The sequence below is a fragment of the Corapipo altera genome, unplaced genomic scaffold, assembly GCF_003945725.1.
Source record: "Corapipo altera isolate COAL_440 unplaced genomic scaffold, ASM394572v1 67, whole genome shotgun sequence".
Taxonomy (NCBI): Eukaryota; Metazoa; Chordata; class Aves; order Passeriformes; family Pipridae; genus Corapipo; species Corapipo altera.
In genome coordinates, this window is record NW_020884906.1 from 5,814,410 (window position 1) to 5,829,493 (window position 15,084).

The following is a 15,084-nucleotide window of genomic DNA, read 5'->3' on the forward strand; positions in this document are numbered from 1 at the left end:
TAAGCTTTTGACAGCAATTAGCTTTGAAACAAAAAAGAGAATTGGGGAATTAAGAGTCCCAGCTGCTGAGAACACCAGGCTCTTAAGTGCTATGGAAATTAAACAGATAATCACTATTGAGATGGGTGAGACTGCAGGAGGCAGAGGCAAATGGGAAACTGCACAAGGCTGAGATGTTTACAAGAACTCAATCTAAATTCTCTTCTGCAAGTAAAACTGAAGCGATAAGATTAAAAACACATCAAAGACTGACAAAGTAAAAGGAGCTGTAACAACCCAGTCAAGAAACAGAGCCCTAAAAATTCCTGAAGTTGTCAGGATGAACCACCTACCTCACTAGTAGAGACTTGCAACTGATAAAGTAAACCAAACCTCATTCCTTTCCTAAAGGACTGGTTTAGCACCAGCTCAAATACCAAAGGCTGAGACAAACACACACATCTTGTCAAGTAGAGATGCACCAATAAACTACTGAGGGCAGGGGACAGGAATTTACAGTAAATTTAAGAATTAGCTCCAACACATTCAGAAGATACTTTAGAAAAAACAAATTCCACCTTCTCCAAGGCAGATTAATTAGAAACACTGAGTTCACAGATTGGCAAAGTCTCACCTCTTCAGATTTATCCAGTTTTTAAATAAAAAAGTAAACTTTTCTGAGCTTACTTTAAACTTACTTTAAGTTTACTTGCTTTAAATTTTGAAGCACTGGGATAGACAATCTCAGACCAGTAAGATTTCAGTACAATAAATCCTCTCTACCCCTAATTAATGTTTATATTATCAAAGGGCCACTGCAATATTGGAGGCTGTATTAAGCAAGTTTCAGGAAGGTTTACTCTTCTAGAATTTAACTTTGTTTTCCTGTTAATTCCTTTTCTCCCAGCCCTTCAGTGTGTACTCACTGGCTGATCTTTTGTTTATTAACAATCACTATTGCTATCACATGCATCACATTTCAAGACTAAAGTAATAGTTAATGCATAAATAGACAAATATTTAACTTCAGCAGAACACTTACACTTCTCCCATGGGAGCATATGTTGAACCAGTTACAGTAAATTCGTTGAGGGAACAGCTGTCTCCTTCTACTCTGTCCAGGATAAACATCTGAAATTAGAGGGTTAGAATTGTTACTATCTTTGAACAATAATTAATGCAAGAGATTTAAAGAGGCCTAGAGCAAGGAGGTCCAAGAGGCAAGTTTAGGTTGAATAAACAAGGCAGACAAAATCTGATACTCTGCACTTCGATTCCCCCATGTTTGAACAGCTCCATATTCTGCAGTACAAAGTACAGAAAACAGCCCTTCTGCTTTGAAAACTGCCTTGAGACACAAGTACAGTAGAGCTGAAAAACACACTGTGCACTTCAGCTGTGGAGACTTCTCACACACCACTTGACAATCCTGACTATACTCAAGCTCTTCCTAAGCTTCAGACCCGTGGATTAATTCTCATGAAACATGAATTATTTCTCTTTCAAACAGCAGTTCCAGTCAAAAGCAGCACAGGGCAGCTTGGAAACTGATAATTCCTGCCAAAGTCAAAATAAAAGCATCTACAAACAGAAGAAGCTGTGAGATCTAAGAGATGAGGATTTAGGCAAGAGCCAGACTATGTATGGCCAGTGTGCCTTAAGTGAAAGTGTTTTCTCTCCTGGTTTTCTAATTACAGGGCACTTTACCACATGGTGCACTGATAGTTTAAACCATTCAGCAGTTCAAGTGCTCTTTTAGCACTGGTGAAATGACATTTTCAAATTAAGACACCAATGTGAAGGATGCTGTTGTATCCCAAGAGATCTGCATCTCACTCTTCCCTTTGTTTCCTTTCTGGGAGAGCTGCAGGCAGGACCACATCTGAGAAGATACAGATGAAAACTACAGTGCCTGAAGCTGCCTTACTCTTCATGGTTTGCTGGAGTGGTAGTGGAAAAGATAATTTCTCACTAAATGATGGTGTGTCTTAATGGAACTTCTCATCCACTGGTTAGTACAGGCCATTTTGTCACATCACATTTTAGCAATGTCTTCCCCTCCCCTCATTGTGCTGCCCTATGTTTTAGATGAGCATCCTCACAAAAGACAGCCTAATAAAATAGTTGTTAAAGGATTAGAGCTTTGCTATATTTTTGCAGAATCTTACAGTTAATGTTATTTTGCAGCTGCCAGAGGTTAACAAGGAACCAAGTAAAGTTGTACTGCACAAGACCTAAAACATTTACCTCTAAATAAGGAGTAGAGCATTTTGAGCTTTTAAGTAAACACAACTTAAATGATGAGTTAACCAGGAAGCCTCCTGCTTTTGGCATCTGCATGATGAAAAAATCCCTGCAAAGACTAGGGCAGTTATGCAACTCTACTGCAAGTAACCTCCTCTGGAATACTGATGAGCAGCTGCTTTGTGTCTCTTAGGTATAAATACTACGATACTTAAGGAAGTAGAACAAGTCACCCACCAATTAGGAAAAGAAAAAGCCATCAATCACATGAGAATAAAGTGCCTAGGGCTTACAAACTTTGGCCACTGGTGTGCAGTGCTCAACACTCACATTTGGAATTCTAACCCAATGTGAGGAGACTGAACATTTGATGTCGGAGTTGCTGTGCCACTGAACTTCTACAGTCACTAAACACAAGAACTCAGTGTTTTCTCCATAAAATCCCTGCACAGAAGCACAAACTGGCAACTGAACATGCATTCTGTTAAGGGACTAGCTGTAAAAGTCCCAAAATAACCAACACTAAAAGAACACTGGGGGAAAGAAGGAGGGGCACAGAACTCATGCTCACCTGAAAATACACCAAACACTGAAGAGGACCCTGGCAATGCTGGCAGGGCCAACTGCACCTCCAAACTGTCAGATTAGTCAGACAATGCTGCACACTGAGAACACCACAGTGATCTACAGAGCCACTGGAGATAAGATGACCAAATAAAGGTGGAGCCACTCAGTAGTGAAAACACCTTTGACTATCAAAGCTACTACAGTAAATCTACTTTTCTCATACTAAGTTTCTCTACCCATGGTTATCCTTCTCAATTAAAGAGGCAAGTGTTTAACACTACACACATCCTGTTCCACAGTGTAACTTTCTGAAACAGGGCACAAATCACACCAAATAATTCCCAGTACCATGAAAGGCTCACAGAACAGTCAATGGAAAGCTGCTTGCAAACAACTTTCTCTTCCATCCAGAGCTATTTCTGGCCATGACTAAATAAGGGAAGAGATAAAAGCCTTCAAGACTCCACAGTGGAAAACTGAATCAAAAGTGGAAGCTTATCTTAGGAAAATAAAGCAGGATTTTGATGAGATGAGAACCAAAAGACTCAGGATCAGAGGAATTCCAGCAATGTTGACTATTCAAACAGAGTGGCTGAGGAAGAGAACTAGAAGAACATACCCTACACACTGACATCTGGTTCGTGGTCAGAGTACCAGTCTTGTCAGAACAAATGACTGAGGTGCAGCCCAAGGTTTCCACAGAGGGCAGACTCCTGACAATGGCATTCTTCTTGGCCATCCTGCGAGTTCCCAGAGCCAGGCAGGTGGTGATGACAGCAGGGAGACCCTCGGGAATGGCAGCCACAGCAAGAGCAACAGCGATTTTGAAGTAATAGATGGCACCTCGGATCCAGGAGCCGCCGTGAACGGGGTCGTTGAAGTGACCAATGTTTATTATCCAAACTGCAATGCAGATGAGGGAGATGACTTTGGACAGCTGCTCCCCAAACTCATCCAGTTTCTGCTGCAGGGGGGTTCTCTCCTGCTCAGTAGCCACCATCTCATCACGAATTTTCCCAATTTCAGTGTTCACTCCTGTTGCAATAACCACTCCCATGGCCTTACCAGCAGCAATGTTTGTACCCTGAAGCAAAGAAAGACAAGGGAAGAGAAAACTTGTAGTCAATCTATAAACAGTTTGTGTTTGGGTTTGTTCTAGTTTTAAAGAAAACACCACAAAAATACCCTAAACCATCTTATACAAGTTCAGACTGTGTGTCAGCCAGGATATAGAAAAAGAGGAAGAGGAAGACACTGTCCCTGTGTCTGTAGGGAACATTCCAGTGTGGAATTTTTCCTTCCAGAACGGGCTCAAAACGATTCAGTATCGATCTCTCACAAGCAGCACAGGCAAACCCAGCTGCTGAGTAAGCACTATGGATTTCAGCTGCAATCTTAGGTGTGGTTTTCCTTTCTCTTTTTTTTTTTTAATTAGGATTGTATTTTGCCAGATTTAATGCTATTTACTATGAGTAACAGATGTGTTCTCACGGACTCCCTGTGTGAACATACGTACATGAGAAAGAACAGTTAAATTTTCTTCAAGCAGCCTGCCAGCAATAAGAGTTATTTTCTTACCTAAAAGGTATTTAATGCTTCCTTTCCTATACAGTTTTCAATTTTAGCCACACAATACCACAATTTGTGTGGGCATTCTTATCACTCGTAAGAACTATTACTTTAGAAAATTAATGTAGAAGCACTTAATAAAGTGTGTGTGCTCCAGCTTTCAGGACTTCCTTGTGAAGGACAAAAATTTCCTCATATAGGTTTCATTCAGCATCTTCCCTGAGGACAGCTTTTATTAAAAGTTAATGCTAATTTTTAATTCATTTAGTACCTGGAGACATACATAGAGATGTGTATAGAGAATATAACAGAAGTCCTACTGCTTTTGGGGGAATATTTAAAGTTCTGCTCATTTTTATCAGCTTCAGAATTATTTTACAAATTATTTGAAAATTTCAAAACTTACAGAAAAGAGCATGTTCTTCTTGTCTTGGTTTACAGCACGAGGATCAGGCACAGGGTCAGTGTGCTTAATAACAGACACAGATTCACCTAAAATAATAAGAAGAGACTGTACATGTATCTTGAGTCCTGAGGGAATCAAAAAGTTATAATCCTCAGCCCTAAAATTTTTAAGATGTTAAACTTCTTTCCTCACACGATTTTATTTAATTACTTAAGTGAAACAGGGAGTTGTTTCAGTTGATCAAGAAAACTGAATGGCTGACTTTTAATGAAAATTGTGTATCTGTTTCTGTGAACATGTCACAGGTATAGAAAGGTTCCTTTTCTACAGAAACAGATGTTTGTTGCTACATCAGATTTCACAAGGTGGTGCTCTCAGCTCCAGTCACGGAGTTACACTACCCTTTGCAAACTCAAGAGAACCAAAGGTTCCTACTTTTAAAAGCTTTTTGCTAAACAGCATCTTAGACTTCAGTTCTACTCTGTTAGTCAGGAGACTCAGGCATCAACTTGGCTGAAAACAGAATTCTTTAAAATAAGAATTCCGTTATTTAAATAAAGGCAAGGAATTATTCCCTTTTTATAGATTTCTGGTGGATCATTTCTTCTGCTTATTTCAGTTCCAAACACGGAGTGCCTCCATTTTTTATGCCAAACATAAGTAAGCTTGATCAGTTCTGTGCTATTCAGGATCTGTGCTGAGAAACTTTGGGGCTTCAAGGATGAAAAATAGCTTGCCTATCAACACTTCACTGTTTTAAAATTCAGAGCTAGTTAACATTAATTTATGCCACCAAAACAGGCTGACAGATCTTCATGTTCCAGCTGAAAGCAAACTGTTGGACCACGCTTGGTTGATTCCCAGCTTCTTTCCTATATTCAGAAGTACTTCTACTTTGTTTTGTTTGCAACAAATCTGAAAGGGGCTCTAAAAATAGCTGCTGCACTTGAGGGTTGGTACCAGAAAACACATGAATGTGTGTGCACAGAATTTCAGCAAATAAGGCTTGAGTGTGCTGGGCCTTTAGTAACAGCAGCCTAAATGCTGCCAGTATTGCAGAAGTTATTCTCTCCTGTGAGAGAGAACAGAGAACTGGTGCAGAAGACATTTAGTAAGATTTACTTTCATATTTGAGTGGTGACAAGATGTTCAAACCTAGAAGACTGTGTAAACTAGAAGAGAAATTCTAAATTTTTTCTATTTTAGTTTCCCACAAATTACTCGTGTCTGTGCTGGGGGGGGAAGGGACAACCAAAAATCCATCACAAGTCTCAGTAAGAATGTTCATCCCACTAAGGGAACACAGAGCCAGTGATGAAGCAACACATTCAGCCACCCAAAGTTACCAGATGAGAACTTTACTGCATTGAATGCAACAGAGTAATTCAGTAGCTGCAGGTTTGTTTCTAATGGATTATTCAAAATAAACAATGCAAAGGTACTTCCAATTATGCACAAAATTATACAAAAGTCACAGAAATACCTGTGAGAATTGACTGGTCTACCCTTAGAGTTGTAGACTTGATAGAAGTAATTCTTATATCAGCAGGAACCTTGTCTCCAACTACAAAGAAAAGACAGAACAAAGTTAGAATGTTGCTATTTGAGAGATTTCTAACCCAGTGAACTATTACCTTTATCAGCCACAAAAATGATTTTCCAGTAACTGTTCAGATGACTAAAATCACCAACAGCTTATTGCTGCTTTTGTGATCTGCAATATTCCAGTTTTCTGGGTATCCAATTTACATTTGCCCCTACCTAATCTCAAAGAAAGAAGCTGTAAATCACTGGGATTGTTTTTCTAATCACATGGCCCCTTGAAAGCGAAGGGAAAACATTCTCAAGAGTAAGATATCCATTTCAGAAGACATATTTATAAACAATCAAAACCGTAGCCAAGGTGAACCAAGTTCCCTTTTTCAGAACAACTGGTCCTGGAGAGTCTTCTGGTTGTTTTCTCTATGCCCAAAGTGAGTCCTCTGCTCTCCAAAGATCAAATTCTCCACATTTATTTATTTAGAAAACTAAAAGAAGTTGTATTTTCCTTTTCTTTGGCACCAATTGTGAGAATAACGTGCTTCTGCAAATATGCTCTTGTAATGTTATACTTTGAATTCTGCCAGATGTTTCAGAGTTGGGAGTTCATTTCAGATCACACAGTAGCTTTATTTTCCACCAGTGTTACTCTATTAAATACACCACAATCCACATCCCAGTTATAATTTTCACTCAGCTCTCATGTTTATCTCACCACATATATTTATACCTTACAGAAGAAAACACTGAAGAAAAAAATAAAACAAACAACCCACAAACAAACTGAAAAACATCCACTAACAAGTGTTTGAGACACCAAGGTAGATGCTGAAATTTAACAGTTCCTAAAAATGGCAGAGTAATGAATCCAGTTGCCAACTGAGCTCTGGCATCTCCATCATCCCACAATTAATTCTTCTACCTTCCTACTTCCTCTTATCCAGCTTTTCCTAATTTTTAGGAATTTTTGAGAAAAGAACCAAAGCCCCACCATTTTGTGCCTGCTGCAAAAAAATGGCTGCAGCAAATTCCCTTGTTAAAGCATATTAATGAGGCTCATTTCTGACTCATCTGGAGGGGTTCTACGTTCTGCATGTCAATATTCCACTGAACACACATGACTGAACACTCCTGATGTAATTCAGCACTCAAGTGTCAGCTATACTATAAAATAATGCAAAGAAACAAAGAAGGGACAATAACTAGCTAAAGACAGCTGATCTGAGTAGATGGAGTGTGTGTCCCTGCAGGAAAATTAAAATAAGCTGCAATTCCTGCAGGAACTGCTTATGCAACCAGCAGCAATAATGCACATTAACAAATAACACCATGAAAAACTCGACAGTGGTGTCACAGCCTTGGATCATCCAACCACTCAGACCCTGGAGTGGGAAACTGTGGAACAAAACACTGAAGAGGAGAGTTAAGTGTGACTACAAACATTAGAAAAACCTGCACCAAGTGACTTCCTGTAAATTCAGAGAAACTCCAACCATTAAAATCAGCAAAAGATTGTGCAGTTTTGCTTGTAGACTTTGCCATGTGTTTTTGTAAGCATGTGTATACAAAGAGACAATAAAAACAGCCACAAATTCCCTTTTTGCATCATTATACCATGTGAACACTAATTTAAGCCACAATGCCCTTGAGCAGCAAGAGAAAATAGCCTGAGACAAACGGTGACTTAGGCCAAAAAAGGCAAAACTATTCCAAGTGCTCTCCTGGAGGCTGAGGAGGGTTCTGTGCACACACAGGAGCAGCTGCATTTCAGTCATCCCTGACCAGCAGGCCAGGAGGTGAAACGCTGGCCATCTGCACCAACATTTCCAAAGAGCTGCAAATCCACAGCCAACTCCTCCACCACAACACTGGGAAAGACTCGATCACTCCATAGCACAAAACAGCTGCTGTTAAAAACCCTCATCCTCGAGCATCCGAGGAACTGGACAGAACATGGCAAAGTTTACAAGTGATTTTCAAACCTACTTCTCAGTTGCCTTAAGTTGTTCGAACTCAAACGCAATATTCCCAATTTCTCAAGTACTTGGAGAGAACCCTCTAATAATTATTGATATTTAAGCATCACAATTCCCCTGAAAAGTGTTGCTGTCATTATCAATTGCCTGAAGCACCAGAACTGAAGTGTCACATTTATTATGATAGTGCAGCTTTTTAAGTTTATCTCAACAGTTTAAGATAAGACACATTATTCGCTCCCCACCTCTGTCTGAGAAGGTTGTAGTAAAATATTCAAGGCATTTCCAATAGGCAGGAAAGCTGCACATCAGGGTCAAACACAGAGCTATTTTAAGCAGTTCTTTGCAAAATAACAGCTATGACAATAAGTCATTATCTGGAATATACTTTCATGAGCACAACTGAAACTGAATATAAATAGGAAATCATCCCATGCTTGATAGGAACCACAGGAAACTTTTAGTGAGCAGTCTAGTGCACATCTCATCCACAAGTAGAAGGCTTTTTCCCCCCCATGTACTTTGAAACAGGAAAGAAATTGGTGTTTTGCTGTTGGTTTTGGGGGTCTTTTTAAAATTTAATTACATTTCAGTCCACAAAAAACAGCAGAAGTATTACCCAAGGCTTGGAAGACAACAAGAACTTAGAAGGTGAGTATGTATTTGTGTTGCTCAGTACTGAGCTGATACAATAAATGGATATAATCCCACACTCTGGCATCTAAAATAGTCAGTTGCAGAAATATTGTCATCTCTTATTTTCAAAGTTTTTAATCCTAAATAGTCAGTTGATTTCCACCACAGCTCTGAAGAAATCAAATAAGCTGCTTTCAAAACTACCCACATCTATGTTTCTAAAGTATAGTGTAGTCAAATATGTAACTACTGATTAAAACACCCTTCTAAATAGAACATTGACTGCTGTTTGCAAGGGTGAAAGGAGATTTTAGTTTGAATCATTACAGCTTTACCCACAGAATCTTTTTATTCATGCACAGAATTTTAGAATTTTAATACTGAGCCTCAGCACACAACAAAGGAATCTGTTTCAAAACAACCTGGTCCCTGTAAGGGGGTAAAAAAGAGAAATACCCATTTTATTTAATTGTGTATGAGTCTATACTGAAGCAGAAAACTTATAATTCCCACTCCTTGATAGAAACTGGAGTGGTATTTAGTAGTGATATGAATTTTAGAAGTTTATGTTGTTTTAAACATTCTTTCACTGAAAATAGGGATAATTTAATATCTGAAAATGCTGGGTTCTTCAGCCACCCAGCCAACAATGTTATCAGCCAAGATTCCCACTGATTACACTCCAGCTTTTGTTCTCAGTTCCTCACACTTTATCTTACACTGCTACAGGTGAAGTTCCCTCTATATGAACAGTCATTCACATAAACATTTGATTTTATGTGCAGTACAACCCTTCTTACCAACAGAGCTCGGCAGGGAACGAGTGTCTGCAGAGTAACTGAAGCTCCTCAAGAAGGGAGCCTTTAAAGGACAGCCCAGGGCACAGATTGCCCCATTCAACCTGCAAAGTTGCCTTGAAAGAGGAAATAATTCAAGTTTCCAAGCCAACTTCAAATATAGAATATATTGAACAGTGTAAGTCCCAATTTAATACCTGGCAGTGACCAAGTCCTACAGTGAAACCATCAACTCATCACCCTGGTGTTTCACCTGAGCACTGACACCCCTTGAACACTTCTCCAGTTTCCAGTAGAGCAATAAAAGTAAATATTTAATTTCAGAATTCTGTCAGAATGTGGTTTGAGACTCTCCTTGAGAGACCTCTACAGCCAAAATACAATATTAATGTTGCAGGTGAGACCAGTCTGTGGTTTGAGCAGCCCAGGACGATGGGTAGAAGTGATGGGGCACATATTTTATGAATAATGAAGCTGGAAGGAAAATAACTATTAAAGTTGTGTGGATTTCAGTTCCTGTTATATTTTTAGCTACTAAGAAAGAACTTTAGACTACAACAGGACCGTGCTCATCTTTCAAGTCTCAAATCATTGAGACTATATCTCAATATAGTCTCTTGAAATGTATATTCTAGATCTTCTAATCAACAGTAAGTTCAGGAAGCAGCATTAACTTTACCCCCAAAAGTCACTATGGTACAGAACAGGCCTCAAAATAAAACTACTAATTTAAATGTGTACTTTGAACACTGATATCAGTCCTAATAACTGATCCCTCCCACAGCTGGAGACTTGCTCAGAGGGGATTTACAAGCAGGTACACTATAAAGAGGGAAGAGTTTTGTTCCTTTTTTATGTTAGTGTGTCACAAGAACAATTCCCCTTCTTAGCAAAGCAGGTACCAAGTGTTTGCAAAAGGTCCCTCTCCGTGTTCACTGCAAATGAAAGGAATTTTTCCCATAAAAGTCAGAATGGCTCTTCATACACAATATGTACCTCACACTTTCTTATTGATGTTTGTCATTAACCACAGCCAGTGTCAGCCTGGATTCTGTTATCAGCAGGTTGGGAGTTGGAATTGGACTTTTGCAATAAAGACTATCAGTACAGCTCCAAACTATTCTATAGTTGAACAATTGGAGAACACAAACAGTTCCTGAAACCTGAAAGCAAAAACATCCCCAAACCAACTTCCATAAAATACCAAACGGGGAGAACAAAAAAAAAAAAAAAAAAAGTGTCTTAATATACTGAGGTTCATTGTTGACACACTTGTGTATTTTGATTTTTAAGACACCATGGGTTTTCTCCTGCTTTATTAGGATGTTCTCATTTCATCAGGCCAGGGTAGAAATACTATGGAAATCAGCCCACACAACCTGCCTCACTGCTATCAAAACATCTGATTCGAAATACATGGGGTTTTACCTTCAAAAGGGGAAAAAGCTAAGTATTTATTAATTCTTTTGACAAAAAACATTAGGTGTTAGCAATTTTCTAACATGATATATTATTATGGGTACAGTTACTTAAATCACTTTTCCTAATGAGATTTTTAGTCTCTTAATTCAAGAGTCAGTTATTTCAGTCTCCTCTCTTGCCCAAAAATAAGTTCCTTATCCCTACATTAGAGGACACACCACTGTGTGGGTATTTACTAATAAAACGAAGCAACTGAAACTTCCTGCATGAAGTATGGGAGTCAGCTTAAGCTTAAGGATTGAAATGAGTAAACAGCACATTTACTCATTAAATAACTTAAAATAACACACCTGGGGTGCTACAGAACTGAGTATTTCCTGAGCTCTGAGCGAGTACTGAATTGGGAATTGCTGGAGGATTTTAACAGTTAAAATTGGGACATGATCAGGTCGTGCATATTTAGAGGTAGAGCTGGTCCAGCACAATTAGTTTTTATATTAAACTTCCTTAGCACAGCTCAGCTCCTCTCCCCCCTGCACAGACAATCTTGTCTTCCCATTGTGCCTGATTTCCTCAGACCATCAGAAACTTAATTTTTCTTCCGTAGTAACAGGTTTGAAGTATTTAACACTTCCTGAAAGGGTATAATAAAATGCTCCCAAAAATCAGAAGCTCTATAAAACAGGAAGATAATTGAGTCCAACTACATTTTCATAGAAGGCCAAGAGTGTCAATATATCAAAATTAGAAGAGTTATTACAAAACACTTTAAGTCTGAGTTTCCACTCCAAACCAGTAAGATTTATTTTTCAACAAGACAGAGATTAGAACAGCAACAGTCCATCAGTTGTAACCACACCAGTAAAACAGCATTTGCTTTTACTGACAAGGAGACAGAATAATAAATTTAAATACATTCCTTCTTTGCATGAAACAGCCTCTATCATAAACCTCCTGCATTCTGGACAGAAATGGAGTTTTCTGTACAGTGTACACACAGTGTGAGTATCCTCAGCTAAGAGCTGTTAAATATAGAGGTTAAAAAATTTCAAACCACACAGATATTGCAGTGGTATCAATGAAAACCAAAGGACAAGAAAAGCTTTGCTTTCTGGGATCAAAATATTTTCAGGTTGGAACCATTTTTCAGAAAAAAAAGTGGAAACTGAATTAAACACTACATAAGACTTGAATTATTCCTATTTTATTCCTTCTTATTCTGTAAAAACATACTTGTGTCATTCTCTCTGAAGAGGGCACCAGAACATTAGATAAGATGTGCCCATGGACAGGGACTGTGCTTCTAAGTCTGCACTTATTTCTGATCTGAATTTGTCTAGTTTTAGCTTTTAATTAGTGGATCTATTTATATCACTGTGCTCCAGATTGAAAATTCTTGTGACCAGCCTATAAAGGTATCTAACAGCAAAAAGAATGGACTGTAAGTTAAGCCTCAACTTCTGCCAGATCAGGTGGAGAACAAGCACATCTTCACACCAAAGTTTCCAAGTTATGCTGCATTTAGGTAACATAAGAACAGAGAGAAAGAATTCTGGAAGTGCAAGTTTACTTTAGCCTTACAAAATAAAGAAAGCTTGCTTTGCCAGGGTGAAATGGTATTAATAGAGCATTATCTTGATGCCCAAGCATTTTGTTCAGCACAATTTGTGCTTATAATAAAACCCCACTCGGTGTTGGTTCTATCAGAGCACAGAATATCAGATACATTCTCAATTCAAACAACTAAACCAGAATGAGTTTCACTATTTTTACTTTAAAAAAGTTTGGCACCTCTGGAGGAAAAAGCTACAAGAATTGGGGAAAAAAAAAAAGAGAAGTGTGTTTTGTAAGATTTCAAATGTGTGTTAAAAGGGGCACAAGTTTAGGCTGTGCCCTGAGTTGAACCTCACATAACTCCAGACTCCAGTCAAGCCTGGAATGGAGTTTGGACTGTGCCTGGTTATCTCAGAGCTGCCTCTGATGTGTTGGCCAAAATGTTCACTGAAGCACAGAGATTTATGCACTGCTTGCACCTGTGTTTATTAACCACTGATGTACTTTCCTCTCTCTTCTGGTTCAAAAGCAAAACTTTGTGAAAAAAGCAAAATATGCGCTTTAAAACCCAAAACTTGACAAGGTAAGGAAACACCCACAACTTCTGCAGCCCATTTGTTTCCCCATCAAGAGAAGGTGGCAGCAGTTTGCTGTAGAACAGCCTCCAGCAGGTCTCTGTTCTGAACTTCAGCCTTACTCCATCCTTTCCATTATTTTTTCCAATCTCAATAATTTCCCAGAAAAAGTAAACCTGCATCTCTAGCACAGAGACTGAAAACCAATTCTAGTTATTAGAAGAGTAACACAGGCACAAGGACCCAGATGTTTTGGAGGAAAATCTGCAACATCAGTGTTTGTTGTCTGTATTACCAGGGAGAACCTGCAGCTCTTCATAATCCTGGGAATTTGACATAATTCACCTCAAAAATCTTCCTTCCTGACCTTCTTCACCCCAAAATTTATCTTTCATTCATTATAAAGCACCCAAGTACTTTACCAAGAGTTTTAAAGTGCTCTGCAATTGGAATAAAAAACCTCAGAAAGTAATTCTTGCCTACTCTATGCCAGGTATACTAAGTCTTGTGGAATATACACTAATTTAATAAGCAACAGCTTCTGGGAACTCTGTGTATATTTTTAAGCTGCTGAGTACTTACAGATACAGTAACAGATGACAAGAAATCATTCAATTCCTCTTCCCAATTCAGGGAAAAGAGGAACTACTGTGACTGGGCTTTGGTCACTTACTGACTGCAACTAATGAACTTTCATTTATTAAATTATCGAAATGCAGATACACTGTATCCAAACCAGAAACTTTTAGACAGGAAAATGCAACAGAAGTGAACAAAGCTCACTTCTGTTCCCAAATGTGCTTCTATGAAAAAAAAAAAAAAAAGAAGTGATTTACACCGATTTGCCTGGCTGAACTTCATAAAAAACTTCTAAGAACTAAGGCCATGCTGGTTTAAGTTTCTCTTTGAAATGTTACTTTAACCCAGCAAATAAAAACTCAACTAAACCAAAGTATATCTAATCTGTTAAGATAGCCCTGGTTACAAGTTTAGAGTGCACCCTCCAATTAAGTCCAACTTTTATAGCAGCATGATAATCCATTTGAAGACAGGCAACGTGTGAGGACAGCGTCTGGATGGTTTTCAGTTCATCAGTTCTGAGAAACAAACTCTGAGGCTCATAAACCCTCACCCACTCCAGCTCTGAGAGCTGTGCCCACCACAGCTCTGTGAGCAAATTTAAGTTGGGGTCCCAAAGCTGTGACCCCAAGTGCATCCCAGAGAGTTCCTGTTCATTGTACTGTGTGTCTCTTCCACCACCTCTGCTTAGGCAGACGTGGAAGAAAGTCTTCCTAACAACGAGCAGTTAAGAAATTCATGTCTGCACAGTCTCTGAGCAAACAAACTACAGTGTCTGCTACACCTGCAGAAAGTGGAATTTGTTGGCTACCAGACACAAGGAAGGGTAATTGCTCATCCAGCACTCTGCCCTGTCACACTGATCCCAAGAGACACCTCAGGCAGAAGGTTATTTATCACCCAAGGGACAGTTTAATTCAGGTTACTCCATATTTACTGCAAGGTGTCAATGCAAACCTGCAGTTTCCCCCTATTACCTCAAGTCAAACAAACCAGTATCTGTTCCAGAAGCTTTAATTCAGAAGGCCATGAGGCAGATGGATAGTCTATATAATGAACAGTCAAACCCTACAAACAGCCTCAGGAGCCAGAATAAAAAGTGATAATATAAACCATTATTGCACTGCCTTTGAGTTACACTAAGCCACACAGGTTATCTGTAATGGGTTCAAAACTACCAAAAATACCAAGTAGTTTCAGAAATGGTTCAATGCTACTTATTCTCAGGGAACTCCTGCAAT

At 38.9% G+C, this 15,084-nt stretch overlaps 1 protein-coding gene across 3 annotated transcripts in view; it reads right to left on the reverse strand.

The window, feature by feature from the left end:
* The window catches only part of ATP2A2 (ATPase sarcoplasmic/endoplasmic reticulum Ca2+ transporting 2), a 45,598-nt gene that overhangs the window by 15,137 nt on the left and 15,377 nt on the right, over positions 1–15,084 (reverse strand). For all 3 annotated transcript variants that reach the window (XR_003529086.1, XM_027651879.1, XM_027651880.1), the window contains exons 6-9: positions 6,249–6,329; positions 4,766–4,851; positions 3,410–3,874; positions 1,022–1,110 (exon numbers count right to left, since the gene is read on the reverse strand). Coding sequence is in view for 2 of the 3 variants with exons in the window: in XM_027651879.1 (XP_027507680.1) it covers positions 1,022–1,110; positions 3,410–3,874; positions 4,766–4,851; positions 6,249–6,329 (721 nt within the window). In the remaining variant the exon portion in view is untranslated. The remainder of the gene's footprint in view (positions 1–1,021; positions 1,111–3,409; positions 3,875–4,765; positions 4,852–6,248; positions 6,330–15,084) is intronic.